This window comes from Gymnodraco acuticeps, unplaced genomic scaffold, assembly GCF_902827175.1.
Source record: "Gymnodraco acuticeps unplaced genomic scaffold, fGymAcu1.1, whole genome shotgun sequence".
Classification (NCBI taxonomy): Eukaryota; Metazoa; Chordata; class Actinopteri; order Perciformes; family Bathydraconidae; genus Gymnodraco; species Gymnodraco acuticeps.
The window spans coordinates 4,012,612-4,031,496 of NW_022992126.1; the positions used below are offsets into that span (position 1 = coordinate 4,012,612).

The following is an 18,885-nucleotide window of genomic DNA, read 5'->3' on the forward strand; positions in this document are numbered from 1 at the left end:
CAAATTAATCTTTATGCAAGAGTATACACAAAATAACATAAACAAATCAAGACAAATAATACATCCATCCATCCATCCATCCATCCATCCATCCATCTTCTCCCGCTTATCCGTGGTCGGGTCGCGGGGGTAGCAGTTCCAGCAGAGAGCCCCAAACTTTCTTTTCCCTGGCGACATCAACCAGCTCTGACTGGGGGATCCCAAGGCGCTCCCAGGCCAGCGAAGAGATATAATCCCTCCACCTGGTCCTAGGTCTACCCCTTGGTCTCTTCCCAGCTGGACGTGCCTGGAACACATCCCTAGGGAGGCGCCCAGGTGGCATCCTAACTAGGTGCCCGAACCACCTCAACTGGCTCCTTTCGACGCGAAGGAGGAGCGGCTCAACTCCGAGTCCCTCCCTGATGACCGAACTTCTCACCTTATCCCTAACGGAGACACCAGCCACCCTGCGGAGAAAACCCATCTCGGCCGCTTGTATCCGCGATCTCGTTCTTTCGGTCATGACCCGTCCTTCATGACCATAGGTGAGGGTAGGAACGAAAATGTCCCGGTAGACAGAGAGCTTTGCCTTCTGGCTCAGCTCCCTTTTCGTCACAACGGTGCGGTAAAGCGACTGCAGTACCGCTCCCGCTGCTCCGATTCTCCGGCCCATCTCACGCTCCATTGTTCCCTCACTCGAGAACAAGACCCCGAGATACTTGAACTCCTTCACTTGGGGTAAGGACTCATTCCCTACTTGAAGTGGACAGTCCATCGGTTTCCTGCTGAGAACCAATAAATGTAAATAATACATTTGATGTGCAAAAAAAGAGTTAACGCTGGAGATGCAATGCAATTTCCACTAACATTGACTGTGTTTTTCCTTCATTAAATAAAAAACGTTATTAATCACGAGTCATTTACAAACCTTTAAGGCACTTATTTTCAGGCAATAACATTGAATGGTGCAAATACAGCATAGATCAAATAAAACCAAACAGAACACAAGAATAAAAATTAAAAATACAAAAAATCAAACAATAAAGCAAATAAAGTATATATAAAATCAAACTAAGCAGAATACATCTTACACACATAAAAATTACAAAACAAACAATATTAACAACACAGTAAGGGTCTATTCAAGTAACACGAATAAGTCAAATAATGAGAATAATTTCTGGGTGTTTCTTTCCTTTATGTAATGAAGAGACTGCAAATATTTTAAAGGTTACCTATTATGCAAAATCCACTTTTCATGTATTTTATACATAAACATGTGTCCTCTCTTAAAGAGATTCTGAAAGTTTCAGGAAAATATAATATTTGCTCACTTTTTGTCCTGATCCATTTCTATAAAAACCTGTCTGAAAATGAGCTGATCAGATTTTGGCCACTTTATGAGGTCATAACGATTTTTTGGCTTGTGTAACCATTAGCCAATAACCAACCAAAGTAACCCCCCACCACCTTATCACCTGAATCTCCTCCTAGAGCACCATTGTGTTATTTTTAACCAAATATCTCGCAGAGGGGCGTGGGGAGTGGCTCCTTATTTTCATCTAAAGTAAAAGACAGAATCAGCACTTTTGAAACAGGGCTGAAACAGAGGGGTTATGGGTTTATGGGATGCTACAATGCATGATCTGTTTGGTATTTCGAGCCAAACACTTCAGAGACATGTTTTGTGAGACCTATTGATGAAAAACAGTATAATAGGGGACCTTTAAGTTCGTTCTTCCATCCAGTGATGGCTTAACCTTAAGATATTTGCATTTAAGTATAAAGTGTTTGCTTAACAAAATCAAATTATTAACCAGAAATTCCATATGTTTTTCTTTTATAACTACTCCTTTGAATGATGGCCAAGTCTGTAAGACAACATTCTTGAACAGGTTCACACAACATTGGCTGAGCTGCAGTTCTTCCACTCTCCTGCTGATTCGCAGATCTCACAGTGCATGGATAAATCCACCCCACCACGGTTTGCCTCTCATCTCGGTGGATCACGTTAGCATACTGACACGCATTTGTGGAGTATAGTCCGTCTTCAACATGGTTTAATCTCAATGCAAGCAGCAGCAGCAGCAGCAGCTGTCATGTGAATCAGCTGGACGGACAAGGAAGAGATAACAACACGGCGCTGTGTTTCTAAATCAAGGTAAAATACTCTTTGCTTTTATTGAAACAACATGTGATATACCGGCGAAAAACGATGCATGTAAGCTAGCTTTGATCCAGTTAGACAGCAATCGGTGTGCTGCATTATGTGACTCTAGTGCAAAATTAGCTAAGCTACATATCAACAGCTAACCGTTAGCGTTGCCAGCCTAAGAAGTTGGCACGCGTTCATGCCAGTGGACATCTCGGACTATGTTTCTCATTGTTCCCATGTCTATTGTCAGAGGTCTTTCAGGATCGATACAATAATGTATACACGATACAAAAGATCATAGTAAATCCTCAGTATCACACAAAGTCACAGAGCGAAGGAGCTACGGGCCTCTCTGCAGCCACCTTGCGAGGGGCATTTAAACCCCATTCACTTGTGCATTAAGGAGTTAGCTGGTGTGCTAGCTAGGTTAGCTAAACGGCTACATATGCATTTATTTTCCACCTGCTAGCTGCAAGTGCTTTATAGTCCGGTACCATGAATCAATTCACAACGTACAAATCAGAGTGACAAATTATTATAACGTCTTAATATAAGCAAGCTAGCTGTGCTAGTTGTTCAGCCATTACTTTGCATCATAACAAAACGTAGGCTAGTTGGCTAGTTAGCTGGCTTGACAGACAACAAAGCTCAGCCAAGCCATAGACGCAAATCCAGTTTTTAAAGCGAAACCACAACTCAGGGGATATTTATTTATCCCAGTGTTCTAATGTGTTGATTTCAATTAATAGTAGGCAGAATAAGCACGAATTAGGTTATCCGTGTTTTGAAATGTTTGTTTTAGTACTTAAAACAGGAGTAAGGTTGTAAACACATAGTGTGTGAACACTGTTGCTGATTTATTACATAAACTTGTTTAAGCTTGCAATTGCCTGTTACATAATCGGGCTGAATGCCATTTCAATATGGTTTGCAGTGAAGTAGCTTTATGAAGAAATATATGGTTGAAAATCACAATATCATGACTCGGGCAATGTGATCCTTTGTCTGATGAACAATAAAGTCAGAGTTGGGAGTGGGATGGGTGGATGGGACAAACATCTGAATTGGGTTGTTAGAAAAGATCATAGGGCCAAATTGACATTCGTTGAATCTCTACCTCCATCTAGCGGTGATCATAAACCACTGCCTTCTAGTCAAGTTTTACACCTGTACATTTGAACCACACGTTAATATTAATTACAGCCTGTAAATCACATTAAGTGGTTCATATTTTGTAATGGTCTATACCAGTGGTTCTCAACTGGTCAGGCCTCGGGACCCACTTTTTACTTGGTCAATAAATCGCGACCCAACATTTTGAAGCACTCAAATCTATTCAACAAAAAATCGTGCTGTAATATACGCTTTTCAGCATACAATATTAATTAAAGTGAAGTACAGTGCATATATCCCTTATATCCCTTCACAGAACTAAAGTATGCTTTTAAAAAAGTTTAATGAGATGATGGAATGAAAGCTGAACTATATAAAAAGGCACACATGCTGAAAACCCAACCCCAGCAGGGGGGTCTGGGGGGATTCTCCCCCAGCAGATTTTTAGAAATACTAACGTAAACTACGCATTCTGGTACACTCTGAGAAGAAAATAAATAAATCTATCACTACCCGACATATTAATAATATTTTATGCCATTGTTTGTTTTTCACTTTGTTCTGAAGCTGAACTTGCTGCTCCTCACAGAGAGAAGAGCAAAGAAGAGATAGTCTGTGTGACTTACTTTAAATTGTGGGTTAGGGTAGATAGCTCCCATTGTTCTGTGACCTGTCAATCATCAAACCGGGGGTCATATTTCATTACGTGTTCATTTGTATCTGAAGTTGTACCCATGGATGTATAAAGAATAGTTCTACCGCAAAGTTATTCTCCGGCAACAATCTTGATTCTGATTGGCCAGAAGACTCGAAAAAACATCAGCAGAGATGTTTTATTGAGAAGATGATCACTACGTGACAGAAGTTTTCAAAGCCGTCTATGGTCTCCGGTACTTCCAGTTCAACGCCTACTGCATGCACAGCGTTGGAAAATCGGGCATTCAAAATAAAAGTTTGACTTTTTTTCCAAAAAAAAAAAAAAATTCAATTTTGCGACCCACTAGTTGAGAATCACTGGTCTATACAATGTGTACTAAGTCTTAAATTGAGTTATATCTTCAATCGGTATCACAAAAATGTAAGGAAAAATAGCTGATTGGGAGCAGTTAAAGGAATGCTCCACTCATTAGATAATTAATCAAAACTTCAGTATTTAGTGAAACATTATGTTTAAACCATACCCTGAAGAAATCAGCGATATTCCCCGGTAAATAATGATTTTATAGCTCTTTTTTATCAAAACCTGTATATTCTGTCAGGCCGCTGCCATTTTCTATATGCCCTGGCTGCGGAACGCGGAATGGGGCGGGGTCGGACGTCCGACCCCTCCTCCGCCCCATTCCTATAGGCCCTGGCTACGGAATGGGGCGGGGTCGGATGTGGACGTCCGATGGGCGGGGTGTATGGATATCCTAATGACACAAACAGCATCATCTGCTGGACAACTACAATAAGTACAAATACAAATCTGCACTCGACTAAATATAATTAAAAAACGTCATACTAATTAAATGCATGAATGTATTTAAATATGTGGTATAAAGTCATATTTTCTATTAGTGTATTTAAGTTCATTATTTAATATTTGTTTTAATTGATTATTCATTTAGTTAGTTCTGTGCATACTCATATCTAGTCCATATATTTCAAATGATACATTGCACTGCATTTCATAGAATGATAGAAAAAGCATTTATTATTTACAACATTTATCATATAACAGAACAATCATTAATATAACAGAACCGAAAAAGCAAATACAGTAAATATAAAAACCAAACCAAGTATACAAAAAAAAATCTATACAACAGTGAAAGGCTTTGCTGATGCAAACATTCAACCGCGCTCTTCAAAACAGGCATGAAACTTAAGGTTTTCTTTGTCAATGCACTGCTCAAAAAACATGAAATAGTTCGACTCAAATTTGAACCTGAACATAAATGGGTCCATCCTGTCTTCCCAGCTGTCTTCGTCCCGCAGGTTGCTGGCTTCACCAAGGTTATGGAGAGCTGCTTCTCTGTCCAGTGGGGCCATGGAAATAATTTGTGGCAGGATGACTTTATCTCCCATATTCTTTGCAGAGCACCACTGAGATGCCGCCATAGCACTACTTATAAAGGGGTGCTTCTCCTACAGCAGTGGTTCTCAAACTTTTTCTGTCATTCCCCACTTTGAACAGGTGGGCCTTTTCAAGCCCCACCTGTTCCTCTTAAGCTTAATTTTTCAAGCTTAAAATTGTCAAATGTATCGTTCTATAACAGTCTCCAACCTTTTTTAGGATGAGAGCTACTTTCCAAAACTAAAACGAAAAAAATAGCTACTTTTACTCCTCTTTTTTGTTGCACATTTTAACATTATTATATGCTACCTTTAACCTTTGTGTGCTGCAACTGACAGTGGCTAACAGTTAACAATAGTTTGCAGCTCTTTTTGGTAGCAATACATGTATGTATGTATGTAGTGCTTATATGCTTATAGATGCAGTATATTTACAGTGCATATTTAAGGCTATTTCTGCTGTACACCAGTATAAAGGTAATACCTCAGTTTTCTACTTGTTTACTTTGACCCTTTACTAGTATTTTAAATATGTATATTTCTACCTTGCTTGTGCATCACTTTCCTTTGGCATAAATAAAGTACCTATATATATATATATATATACATATGTATGTTGTCTGTTCACATGCATTTTGTTTGTTGTTCAAGTTATGCCCTAACATTGGCTTTTACCTTTATGTTTCACCGTTGCATGATTTTGTATGTGGTTAATCACCAAATGCCTTTCTGCAGTCTTATAAGAGCAGAATGGGCACTGATAAAAAGGTGAACCGGCGGACTGTAGGGGCACAGGTTCTTCTCCCTCAGTAAGAATGGTATGGTGTCTGAGGAAGAACACAAAATGGAATACATTCAAATCAGAGTCTACATGTATCAAATGTTGTTATTTCTTTAAGCAGATCGATTCAGTTGGTTTGTAAGAATTTAAAAACACATCAAGATGAACAATGTAGATATTCTACATCTATGGATTCTTACGAACATTTCAAGACCAAGCATGCTGCGCTAACTTATTGGTACGGCCATACAGACAACTTACAAGGTAGGAACTTGGAAGCGAATGTCTACTGGGTTGCATAATACATAATTTATTACCTTCGGTCGTTCCCTTCCATGATAATGATGATGTATAATCGTCTTCAAATGTAATAACGCGGACAAACAGACCAACTAGGTGATCACATGGTTTTTTCTTCTTCTTCTTCTTCTTCTTCTTCTTGGCGGTAGGGAAACAGCTGATGTGTAATGTGGACTCACAAGGCGGGGTCGGACGTCCGACCCCGCCCCATTCCGCGTTCTGCAGCGAGGACCTTCTCGCCATTTTGGCTATTTTCAGTAGTCACGTGATGGTCGTGACGTCATCCATGCGTTCACTTTGTAAACACACGAAAACATGGCGGAGTATTTGAGTTCGGACTCGTCAGCCGAGGAAGAAGTTTTGAGCAATATGAAGAGATTGGATGGGGGAATTCAGCCATACAGGTTCGAGCCAAGTAGTCAGAACCGTCAGGAATCCAGGGACAGTGACTATGAGGATGAACAGCACGGTGATCTTGCTGGAGACGATCCCTTTACTCGTGCAATTGATTTCGGGAGGCGAGTAGGAAGACCTGTATGAATGGTGTACCTAGAACCACGATTTTATGGGGCCGGAAAAACTGGGGAAAAGTACCCGCTAGCCGGTACTACGCTATATGGAAAGGCCACCAAAAACTGGCCTGGCCTGGACGATAAAGGACGTTTAAACGGGGCTACCCGCTGCAATGGAAATGCGCTATAACATACCTTATTCTTACTCCGAGCACTACTTCTGGTCCTCCGTCGCTTCACACTTGCAGAGGGCGATTTCTCAACTGGCCGAACTGGTGTCCTGGTCGGTGATGACACCAGAAAGACCGATGGTACTGCATCTCCATTAAGTAATGGTTGTTCAATAAATCCCATGTTATGTTTTATCCAAGCGGCAAACTTTGGGGTAGAGCCGGGACGCCAATACGGAAGTGCCACACACTGCAGTTCATATATTGGCCGATAGGGACTGACTGCAGAAAAGAGCAATTTCCATAGACTCCCATGTTAAAATGCCCAACTTTACAGCAGAAAAAAACATGTTTCTACCCATGGATGCAATACATATTATTATGAATATAGTTAGGTTCAACCTTCATGATTATGGATCTGTGAGTGAATTGTTTTCTAACACGACCCTTTTATTTATATTAGGTCTTCAAGTTTTTGCATAAATTAGGGCGTGGTCACATTGAGTGACGACTGTCAAGTGACTGCTGCTGCTAGCTTCTTGTCTCTCTGCTACCTGCTCCGTGAAGCTACAGGGACTCTGCCTGCTCAGTTCATCCAGGGAACACAACTTGAAGCCGGCCGTGGTTGTTTGTTCTTCATGCTTATATATCGGACTATTGTGACTCGCTCTGCGGTTAAAACAGACGGTGCATGAATGCGGTTTTGCGGTAAGTGAAATTCGAGTACTTATTTATGTGTTAATGATTTTAATCGGCTACGTAATGAATGTTAAGGCTTGGTTTAGTTGTAAGCGAGTGGTAGCTACATCGGTGCTAACGATGCTAATCGTAGCCTACAAGTTAAAATCATAGACTGTATATAAAGGTTAGAACGAAATAGACAAGTGTTAAGCGTTAAGTGGGATAATACTGTAGAACAAACGGCTTCTGTTTGAGGTTGATAAAATAAGGTCATCCTTGTAACTTATAGAGATATTTTATTATGTAGGTAGAACTGTATGCATCGCTAAGGTTAATTTAAATTGGCTATGCTCAAGTATGTAGACAAGCTAACGTCGAAGTAGTGTATGTGAAATCAACCTCACAATAAGATGTGTGTATATTACAATTAATGTCATATTTCAAGATGATTAGTTGGATATTACAATATGGTTGGTTGAGCTGGAGCATTATTGAGCTTACACGTTAACGTCACAGTCATCTGAAGAACGAACCCAAACCTTATTGTTTTTATTAATTTCATTACCAAATGGGTATCAAATAAACAGTAAGCATTGGTAACACAACTTCTAAAGTTACAGTAAAATAAAAAGGACCCTGACTCGGACAATACACAATCCAACATGTTCAACAGAAGAGAATCAGTTATATTGTTTGTACACATGGTACTTTACATATATATATGTATATATATATATATATATATATATATATATATATATATATATATATATATATATATATATGTTTGTTTAAGGTGTCCAGGTGATGCAGACAGGCTGGACCAGAGAGTGAGAGACAGAACTGGACTCCTCACAGCAGTGAACTTCAGCACAGGTACAAAGACTCTTTTTTTTCATACTGTACAAAGAATCAAGAAAGATATTGGTTTAAATGAATGAAGTATTGACTTGAATACACTGATATACATTCCATTAAACAATACTAAATACTAGATCACCTACACATCAGTTAAGTTGAGGGTTTTATCCATGCAAAAAGTTACATTTAGATGTTATTGTTAACAAGCAATATGACTTTGTCAGCTTTCTAATTTAATGTATTGAAGGCAAAGATATTTAACACATAGTGAGAACTGCTACTATTTATTTCTCAATATTGTCTTAAAAAAACGTGGTAAAAGTTATTCTTTCAGTGAGACAACAGAGCAAGCTTCTACAGTTGCACTACGTTTTGATAACAGTTCAATATTATTTTGATAATAACATATATTTCAATGTTGATGAACTTCATACTGTTCATTCATAATCTGATTGTCTTTGTAGCTCATTGTTGAAATAAAAAAAAAACATTACAATTACAAAATAATTATATCTACAGCCCCTAAACACACAAACACACCACTTTCATAAATAACACACTTGTTCTGCAATAATATGTTTTATGTTTCCTGTCATTTTTGTTAGGAAAGGACATGCCTGAAAGACAGGACATTTTCTCCTTCTCTGAGGGTCAAGAAGAACATCCAAGAGGAACATTAAAAGCTGATGTTATGAGATTTTAAGACCAGTACAGGACATTCACTAAGAAACTACTTTTATTGTAAAAACAGTCAGCTGATCGAATGCAGCTATTTCCACATCTACACTCCATCAGCTGATTATTTCTATTTACCTCACTTTATGAGCTTCACAACATGTACCTTGTTTTGCAACGTCACAAATAAATGGGGCCAATCTTCAGTCAGATGTGAATGTGTAATCTAACATTTTCAGTAAGAATAATGGACAAAAGGAGTGCAAATACAATTTATTGAAATGTGAACCAAAAGTTAATCAAATGTTTTAAATAAAAAGCACATATGGACAGAAGGTGTAAACCTATTAAATGTATTAAACACATTTAGTCAAATAAAGTGACCGACTAGGCCTGTGCAGTTGGTATCAGCTTTGCCCAGCATGGGCTCCTTCATCAGCCCTGGTCCTCCTCGCAGAGGAAAGACCCTCAGTCCTCTCCAAACCAACAGACAGGACGTCCATCACACGGAGGTTTCTCCTTGAAGTCTCTGCAGCTCTCTGGACACCAGACTGTCTCAATCCGTCCACACTGAATATGAGATTGGGAAAATGAAAATAATAAATGCTTTAGACAATAAGAAACATAAAGTTGACTGTTGAGTTGCTCAGTTTTGTTAGATTGTCAATACTATTACTGTATAACTAATATCTCAGGTTAAGAGGCACATTCAAATAAAGATTGGTCTTTAAATACATTTTGTCTTTTGAATTGTTTGTCTAAAGTCAAGGATCTATAACTGGTACTTAGTTTTAATGATAGTCCGGTTATTATGCTGTTTGGAGGAGGCCTCACAGGTAAGAGCGCTAACTAGCTACCATCACATGTACCTTAGCTTGACTTAAATGTATTAAACGTATAGTTAAGTGATATCAAAATATAAATAACTAATGTCATGCAAACATATTAATATTTGCTTGATTCCAGTGTTGAATTTAGCACAATTGCATACAAACGTTAAGGGGTTTTAAGATTCTGAAGTATTATGCTAAAAACTCAATAACTTAGATTATTATTTATAGTTTTGCTGAATAGTTTCATGTCCGCTTACCTTAGAAACGTAAAATGCGACGGCAGCGTGCAGATAGGGAGCATGTTAGCTTAGCTTGGTAGCTTCAGCTAGCTCTGGAACTTCCAGCTCGGTGGCTACAGGTCCCGCCTCGGCTCCGCCTCTTTGCCCTTATTTGGAGAAGGCGGGAGTTGAACTCTGGCGTCACTGTCGAGCCGTTAGTGGCCGACTCCGCCTACTAAGGGCTTCACGGCAACTCTGCAGAATTCTATGGGTGACGTCACGGACCCTACGTCCGTTTATATATACAGTCTATGGTTTTATCATACTCTCCGAGTAGTCGTCCGGAAACTTGAAATGTTCGCTGCATACATGCGCCTGTGGATCTTTCGGTTCGGGTCGGCCACATTTCGCTAGCCTCCGAACGTACTTCCTACGCTTACCTTTTGGCAACAGATGGAACCGAGCATTCCGTGGATTGTTCCTATCAGAATTGTGGCAATGTTTCGCGATACAATGAGGCATATTTGAAGAGAGTAACTACAGTAAATAACATGAACATCAACGTGTCCTCGAAACCAAACGCATGGTTTACGTCACGTCCGGTAAAATGGCGCCGCCCACAGTGTTGATGTTATTTCGGTAATTAATCAGTTTAAAATCACTGATAATGTCATCGGATTAAAAAAAAAAGAAAAAAAAAAAAAGACTGGCAGAGACTGGTGTGTTTTATCGGATGATAATTATTTAAAAATGCGTGTCATGAGCATACCATTCCTTTAAACTTACTTTATACTTAACAACTTATTGACAAATTAAGCAAACACAAATGACTTTTTGGCTATATTTACATCTGGAAATTGGTCATTATTATTATTATACCCTTTGAGCACATTTAAATTGGTGTCTTTATTTTATTTTTCCAGGTTATATCTGGTGAGGCGGCAGGATGGCGGGGGCAGAGGTGTTTACCCCTGCGAACCCCACCTGCAAAATCATGACGTTCAGGCCCACCATGGAGGAGTTCAAAGACTTCAACCAGTACCTGGTTTATATGGAGTCTCAGGGTGCACATCGCGCAGGTCTGGCTAAGGTAGGGAGCCTTTTTTCAAATTTCAACTTGGAAACAGTTTCATCATAAGTTTTGTCTTGTCTGTGAGTTATGGAATTCATGATGTCCACTTAGTTGGTGTGTCAAAGTTTCCTCTAATGTGTTCCTCTAACAGCAAGACCCTATTTGTACTAGGTTACTTCACTCCTGTTTTGTTTTCCAAACCTCTCCTCTTCTGTTTGTCACCCAGGTGATTCCTCCTAAAGGCTGGAAGCCCCGTCGTACCTATGATGACATAGATGATCTCATGATTGATGCTCCCATCCAGCAGATGATGGCTGGCCAGTCAGGGCTCTTCACTCAATACAACATCCAGAAGAAGCCTCTTAGCGTGCAGGAGTTCAGGCGATTAGCCAACAGTGACATGTGAGTACTAAATACATACATTTTATCTAGGAAGTAATGCTGCTGCCCTATTTGACCTAATTTAAAGAAAACCTAACTGTTCATATTAAAATAATAATTAGAATTTGACCACTTATCTAACAAAAAGGTCTGAAAATTGGTAAAGAGAAAGTAATTTAAGCCATGTGTACATTTCTAATGCTAGTTTTCCTAATCCCAAATCTGATTTAAAGATGGGATTTGGATAAATGATTTAAAAGTGCTAAGGTTCTACATTTAGCTGCTATGTAGTTTGTGCTAATGTTTTCCTTTCTGGCATACAGATGGCCATTTCACCTTACCAATTGTTATTTATTTCTCCTCCACAGGTACTGTACACCACGCTACCTGAATTATGAAGATCTGGAGAGGAAATACTGGAAGAACCTGACTTTTGTCTCACCCATATATGGTGCTGATGTCAGTGGCAGCCTCTATGATGAGGTAGATGAGCCTTCTTCTTCTTTTGTTGATTTCCCTGTTTTTATTCACCTATTTTAATGTGTTAATCTCTGTGTCTTTATCAAACAGTAGAAATGACTTTGGTGGACTTTATATCATATTATTTTTACCTAAATCTAGCAGTCTGGTCTTTGGAAAACAGGTTTTTGGAGTCATTTTAAGGTAAAAAGAAAAATCTAAATTTGGGACACAAAGATGTACTGACTGAAAGCAACACATTCCCAGCTTTGACAAAGTAGGCCACTGAAGCTAAAATCCAGTTTTTAACCCCAAAGTAATTTATCAGCAGAACTTTAGAGGCATGAAACACATGGTGCACATCCACATAATAGTGATAGGGGATTTGACAGCTGGCCAACTGGTGGCACAATGAGTAAAATCTTCCTTAATGTAGCTGATTGGATTTAAAAATGTCATTGTCAACCACAATACTAAGCTGCTAGATCCACTTATGACTAGGGTTGCCAGTTCCCCGCGGGACAATCCAAAAAAAAAAAAAAAAACCTCAGACAAAAGGAATTCCGTTGTTTTCTTTACTGGAACATGTTTAACAGTACAAACAAAATAAGCGACAAATAAACCAACATCAACATGATGTTGGTTTATTTTTTGTTATTTTCTAAAGTGCCTGCCATTGCCTTTATTTGGAGATGCGCTATGCGCGCACAATGTATTTGTTGCAATGCTGCCATTATTAAATACAGGCTACGGCTTGTGTTAATGATAGCAGCATTGCAATAAATATTATTATAGCAATTTATTTATTGCAATGCTATTATTAATACAGGCTGTAGGCTGTCAAATGCGAACGCATTGTTGAGGTTAAGCTGTGATAGACCAACGTCTTTTCGCAGAGCTTGCATTTCACTTCCTTTGTACTTATAAGTTCGAAGTAGTTCCACGAGGAGGAACTCTTTTTACCTGCCGCTTTGTTCATCTTTAGTCGCACGTGTGAGGGAGGGTGGGAGCGGGGGCGGTGTGTAGCGTGCTGCAGCAGCAGTCTGCTCTGCACGCAGGCTTCCTCCAAGTTTACAGTAAAACAAACTGGTGGTGTGACCAATGGCCATTTACAATTGTTAATACTATTACTATTATTAGCATTAGTCTATATTTTGGTTGAAACTAAGCCAGAAAAAAAAACAAAAAAAAAAACATAAATAATAATAAAAAAATATATAAATAAAATCGATTTTTAAAAATAATATTCGATTATGGAGACTGTAACGATTAATCGAATAATTGCTGGCATCCCTACTTATGACGTCCAATTGTTTCTAATCTCCCAGGATGTGGAAGAGTGGAACGTTGGCCACCTCAACTCTATCCTGGATGTTATCGAGGAGGACTGCGGTGTGTCCATCCAGGGGGTGAACACTCCATACCTATACTTTGGCATGTGGAAGACCACATTCTCGTGGCACACTGAGGATATGGACCTGTACAGCATCAACTACCTCCACTTTGGAGAGCCCAAGTCATGGTTAGTATGGGACAGGGGGTAAACGCACAAAGAAGCAATGAAAGATTGCCTGAAAATTACTTTTAACACTCAATGGAAACCAACTGTATAATATTCACTAAAGTATATGTCTTACTAGTTGCGACACATACTAATAAGTAAGACACATACTTTAGTGACACTTTTATGTTCACATCCACTTTTCTACGCATTAGAAAAAATTGCTACACGCATTTAGCCATCATCAGACTATAGGTCTATATATGGTTTAGTTTAGGCAATGGCTACTGTGAGAAATGGACACATTTCTAATCTTAACCAGTTACCATTTACTATACATTGTTTCTGTAAAATTATTGCAGACACTGGTTAACAGTCTGAAGTATTTTACCTGCCTGATTGCCAACTTATTTGTACTTGATAGCTAAGCTGCAGACTAACTTTTTTCCCCACTACATTTGAACTGTCTTTGGAAGCTCTAGAGCAGGGGTTCCCAACCCCCGGTCCGCGGACCGGTACCGGGCTGCGAAATAGCTGTGAATTTATCGTAATATTTGCAGAATTATAAATATATAAAAATATTTTATCATAATATTTTTTCAAAAAGTGTTTAATTTTCGCACCTATACCAGTGATATTATTTCATCCAGTAGCCTAGTTAATCTTTCACTACAACATCAGGAGGCAGCGGGACGTATACTCCGCCTCTGAGAAGTGCAGCACCAGCGGGTAAAGATGTGCCTTTTTACGCACCGCCTTCGCTGTGTTTACCTTCATCAGAACAGCGAGTGACTGCAGGCTGCTACGTGTTAACCACACACACCTCTACACACACCTCTACACACATCTCTACACACATCTCTACACACACATTTATTAGTTTTATGAAGGAGATGTCCGGTCACCAAGGCGCATGATGTGTGTGTGTCAGTGGCGAACCGTGTCTATCTCAACTGGACCTTCTGTAGACACACACACCCCCCGCCGCCGCAGCCCCCTCCGCGGCATTATAATGTCCGTATTTTCACTGAATTGTCGTCTTGAAAAGGGTACTCGCAACAACTTCATCTTCACCTGATGCACTTTTCATTTCAACGTTAAAAACAATAAAACGGCATGAATTGCTTCGTCGCATTCATCTAGATCCTCTGTCTCGAGCCAGTTAACTAGCGGGCCTTCTAGAGCACCCTGGAACCGAGGGAAACTCTGGAAGAATACGCCCATTGGCTACAAATCAATATATGATTGGTTGATCAAACTGTCAGTCCAAACGTACGCTCTCATTCAGTGCAACGGCCAGGGCATTCTATCAAGGATGTAGAATACCTTGGTTGAAGGATATTCTACCCAGAGACCCAGAACAAGATCTGATTGGTTGCTTTCTTTTCTAACACAAAACCACTGAAATGCGTAGTGCATGGTCCGAGAAGGACAAACAAATCAACGTAACGCTGTAATATTACAGATCAACAACACAGATACGATTTTCATTTATTCATTTTATATACATTTATATAATTAAATTGATTTTTGTTTGTTTTATCTGAGTGTTCCAGGGTATTCTCTGAATACCTTGAAGGCCCTGACGGTTCGCCACTGGTGTGTGTATGTGCTCTGCTCAGCTCAGCACTGTGTGTTCGGTGTGTTCGGTGTGTTTGTGTCTGTCCGACACCGGCATTTGTTTTCAAATGACCATGAACAGTAATTTACACACATCTGGCTAACTCCATAGGTATATACGGGTGTTCACAAAATAAGTTTAATCTTTATTCTTAATCTCGATGTAGTGCTAAATGCTGTCGGAGTGCACCGGAACGAACGACACTATCATAATATGTTCTGAAAACAAATGCCAGTCACACACACACACACACACACACACACACACACACACACACACACACACACACACACACACACACACACACACACACACACACACACACACACACACACACACACACACACACACACACACACAATGCGCCTTCTCCTCGTTTTCCCAGCATTCACTGGATTATCCGTAAATCATACAAACAAAACCAAAACTTTAATTTATCTGTTTTCTCGTTTTGGTTTAAAAACTGAATAACGTCGGTTTTTTGGTTTTCCGTTTTTCCGAAAAACCAAAAAACGACACCGGTTCTTTTTTAAACGTTGTTAATGTTTTGGATGCATATTGTTCTAGTATTTGTTCAGGCTGTTACATACAATTAGCCTCTGTTGCTACCTGCTGGTGGTGAGTAAATATTAAAATCAGTTAAAATTGACAACCGGTCAGAATTTTTTTTTTTATGGATCTGCCTGTCCTTGGCACAATAAAGTTTGAGAACCACTGCTCTAGGGCAGTGATTCTCAAACTTTTTTCAATAATGTACCCCCTTTGAAAAAAAAAATTCAGCCAAGTACCCCCTGATCAGCGCAAAAACAATTTAAGGAGAAAATGCCTGCAAAGAGGTACAGTACAGCCTTGCACCATCAGTGTCTGATTTATTAAAACAACAACCTTGTAACTGAGAAACACTTAAATGCTACATTTCAAATGTTTACAATCCATCACTAAATTCATGGCAAACCAATTTTAACATCATGCAATAACACTCAGACGACATTAGTTGCATTGAACTGATCTTTTTAATAAGTTGTACTTACAATGTAGTGAGAAACATGGGCTTGAGCTTCACTGAGGATCTTTGTTATTCTCAGTGACAGGAAGGCCACTGCAGTTATTACACTTTGCGTTTTGAAATATGTGTAACTCTGTTAATATAAAACCCACACTGCTCAAACTTCGCTACTTTTCCTGAATTATTATAATTTTTTTCATTAACATAAAATAAATGTCACGTACCCCCTGCAGTACTCCAACGTACCCCTAGGGGTCCGCGTACCCCCATTTGAGAACCACTGCTCTAGAGGACAGAGATACTCTGAGACAATTCATCAATAGTTAGTGTAATAGGTAAAAGCTGATTGCAACACATAATTAACTAACTAAAGAAGTCACTCAAGTGTTAAGTTACTCTTTTGGGTAGATTTACACACTTTGAATTTTCCATAATATCTTGTTAGATATTATAGAAAATACTGTACTGACCAGAGCAAGTGGTGTAACTGAGTTAATGCAAACTATTATTTTCCCCTTTCTCTGTAATTTTTTCGGCACAGCACTCAGTCCATCTCTATTTCGATGTCTCAATTTTCAGTCCTTAAACTTGAGCTACAATTATCCAAAAGGATACTATAAGGAAATGGTATAGGATTTATTTGACTTAAATTAAATTCAAATGCCAATATTCCTAGTCAACTAAAATGTGATGATCTAAAAAAAGGATTAAGATCAAAACAAAAAGTAGGTGCCGAAATAAACGCCTTGTCACAGAAAACAGAAACGTTTATTTGTTCAAGCTCTTGCATGTTTTTATAGAAGAGAAGCTGGGTTTTAAAAAGTGTCGGGTTAAAATGATTATGTTGAAGTGAAGAATGCAGGCAGATCAAAATGTAGGTTTATTTTTATTTTTTGTCAGCTTGGCTTGCTCCATTTCTCTCTCCTCTCCTCTTGCCCTGAAGGGAGCTCTGCTCATTAGAGCAGTGAGCCCTGCAACCCACAGGGATCAGTGTCACAGGCAGACAGTGACACACACACACACGCACACGCACACACACGCCCTTATCATCTAACACACTCACACACAGGGGTACACTCTTTCATCATGCTTTTATTTTGACATCTCTTCCCTGGAGTGGAGCGGCTTTAAGATGCACCTCTCTCACCTCTTCTCAAACCCCTACCCCCCCCCACCTGCCATGTCACCTCCACCTGAGGATGGCTCTCCCTCTCACTGCTTTGTTAAGCTGACAGGTGATATGATATGATAGAAATGCCACAGACCTGAGGGCAGATGCTGCTAGTCGAATGGAGCGCCTCGTCAAACCTTGTGGGAGTTCAGTCATGAGCCGGGTTTGTCACCGGGAACATCGGGAATAGTTTCAATTCAATTGCGTCAGCAGTGTAGCACAATAAATAATGCAGGATAAGGCCAAACAAGATTAACGCTTAACTTACAGCAATAGTTTTTTTTTTCTTTTTAGAAATTGAATTCGACTCCGTATTTTGAAACGGTGTTAACAGAGTCAAAGACCAAATGCATTGGCTTTTTAAAGCTCCCCTATTATAATTGTTTTCATCAATATATTATAGGTCTCAGATATATATATATATATATATATATATACAAAACATGTCTCTGAAGTGTTTGGCTCCAAATACCAAACAGATCATGCATTGTAGCATCCCATAAACCCCTCTGTTTCAGCCCTGTTTCAAAAGTGCTGATTCTCTGTCTGTTACTTTAGATGAAAATAAGGAGCCACTCCCCTTTGTGAGATATTTGGTTAAAAAGAACACTATAGGAGGAGATTCAGGTGATAAGGTGGGCGGGGGTGTTACCTTGGTTGGTTATTGGCTAATGGTTACACAAGCCAAACAATTATGACATCTTAAAGTGGCCAAAATCTGATCAGCTAATTTTCAGACAGGTTATTATAGAAATGAATCAGGACAAAAAATGAGGGAATCTTTTTTCCTGAAACTTTCAGAATCTCTTTACACAGAGGGGACACATGGTTATGTATAAAATACATGAAAAAGTGGATTTTGCATAATAGGTGACCTTTTAAATGTTCAGGCTCAGAAGTTGCCAAGGTAATTGAAGGGTTTATACTGTGTACCTGAATACACTTTTCCAATAAGACATAACAACATTTCTGTCCCATCAGCCTTCTTACAATTATTCGCTCATCCACCACTTGATGGCAGTCTTGAAGTTGTAAAGGCTTTGCTTGAAAACTTGTATTATACAGTTTAGGCATAATGAAGAATGCATGTGGAGAATTTCACCCACACATTCAAAAGTATTTCTGTCTGCTTCATATTTATCTCTTATCTCTAATAGGTATGCAATCCCCCCTGAGCACGGGAAGAGACTGGAGCGTCTGGCTACAGGTACAATAATCATTTATATTCTCTTTGTATTCTACATATGAATTAAGGCGGGAGAAATAATTAAACAGTTATTAAATAATGATGCAGCATTCAGAACCAGGTCTGCATAAAACAACAAAGAACAGCACATC

General features: G+C 39.2%; 1 protein-coding gene and 1 long non-coding RNA gene across 9 annotated transcripts in view; one reads left to right on the forward strand and one right to left on the reverse strand.

Moving 5' to 3' along the window:
* Positions 1-1,880: 1,880 nt before the first annotated feature.
* The window catches only part of kdm4c (lysine (K)-specific demethylase 4C), a 35,592-nt gene continuing 18,587 nt past the window's right edge, over positions 1,881-18,885 (forward strand). For all 8 annotated transcript variants that reach the window (XM_034203313.1, XM_034203317.1, XM_034203314.1 and 5 more), the window contains exons 1-6: positions 1,881-2,140; positions 11,260-11,426; positions 11,635-11,810; positions 12,158-12,272; positions 13,577-13,770; positions 18,705-18,754. In XM_034203313.1, the coding sequence (XP_034059204.1) occupies positions 11,283-11,426; positions 11,635-11,810; positions 12,158-12,272; positions 13,577-13,770; positions 18,705-18,754 (679 nt within the window). In that variant the 5' untranslated portion in view covers positions 1,881-2,140; positions 11,260-11,282. The remainder of the gene's footprint in view (positions 2,141-11,259; positions 11,427-11,634; positions 11,811-12,157; positions 12,273-13,576; positions 13,771-18,704; positions 18,755-18,885) is intronic.
* LOC117537916 lies at positions 5,932-6,527 on the reverse strand. The gene is made up of 2 exons (XR_004567793.1): positions 6,404-6,527; positions 5,932-6,132 (listed from the first exon to the last, which is right to left on the reverse strand). It is a non-coding gene; the product is annotated as an uncharacterized LOC117537916 (long non-coding RNA).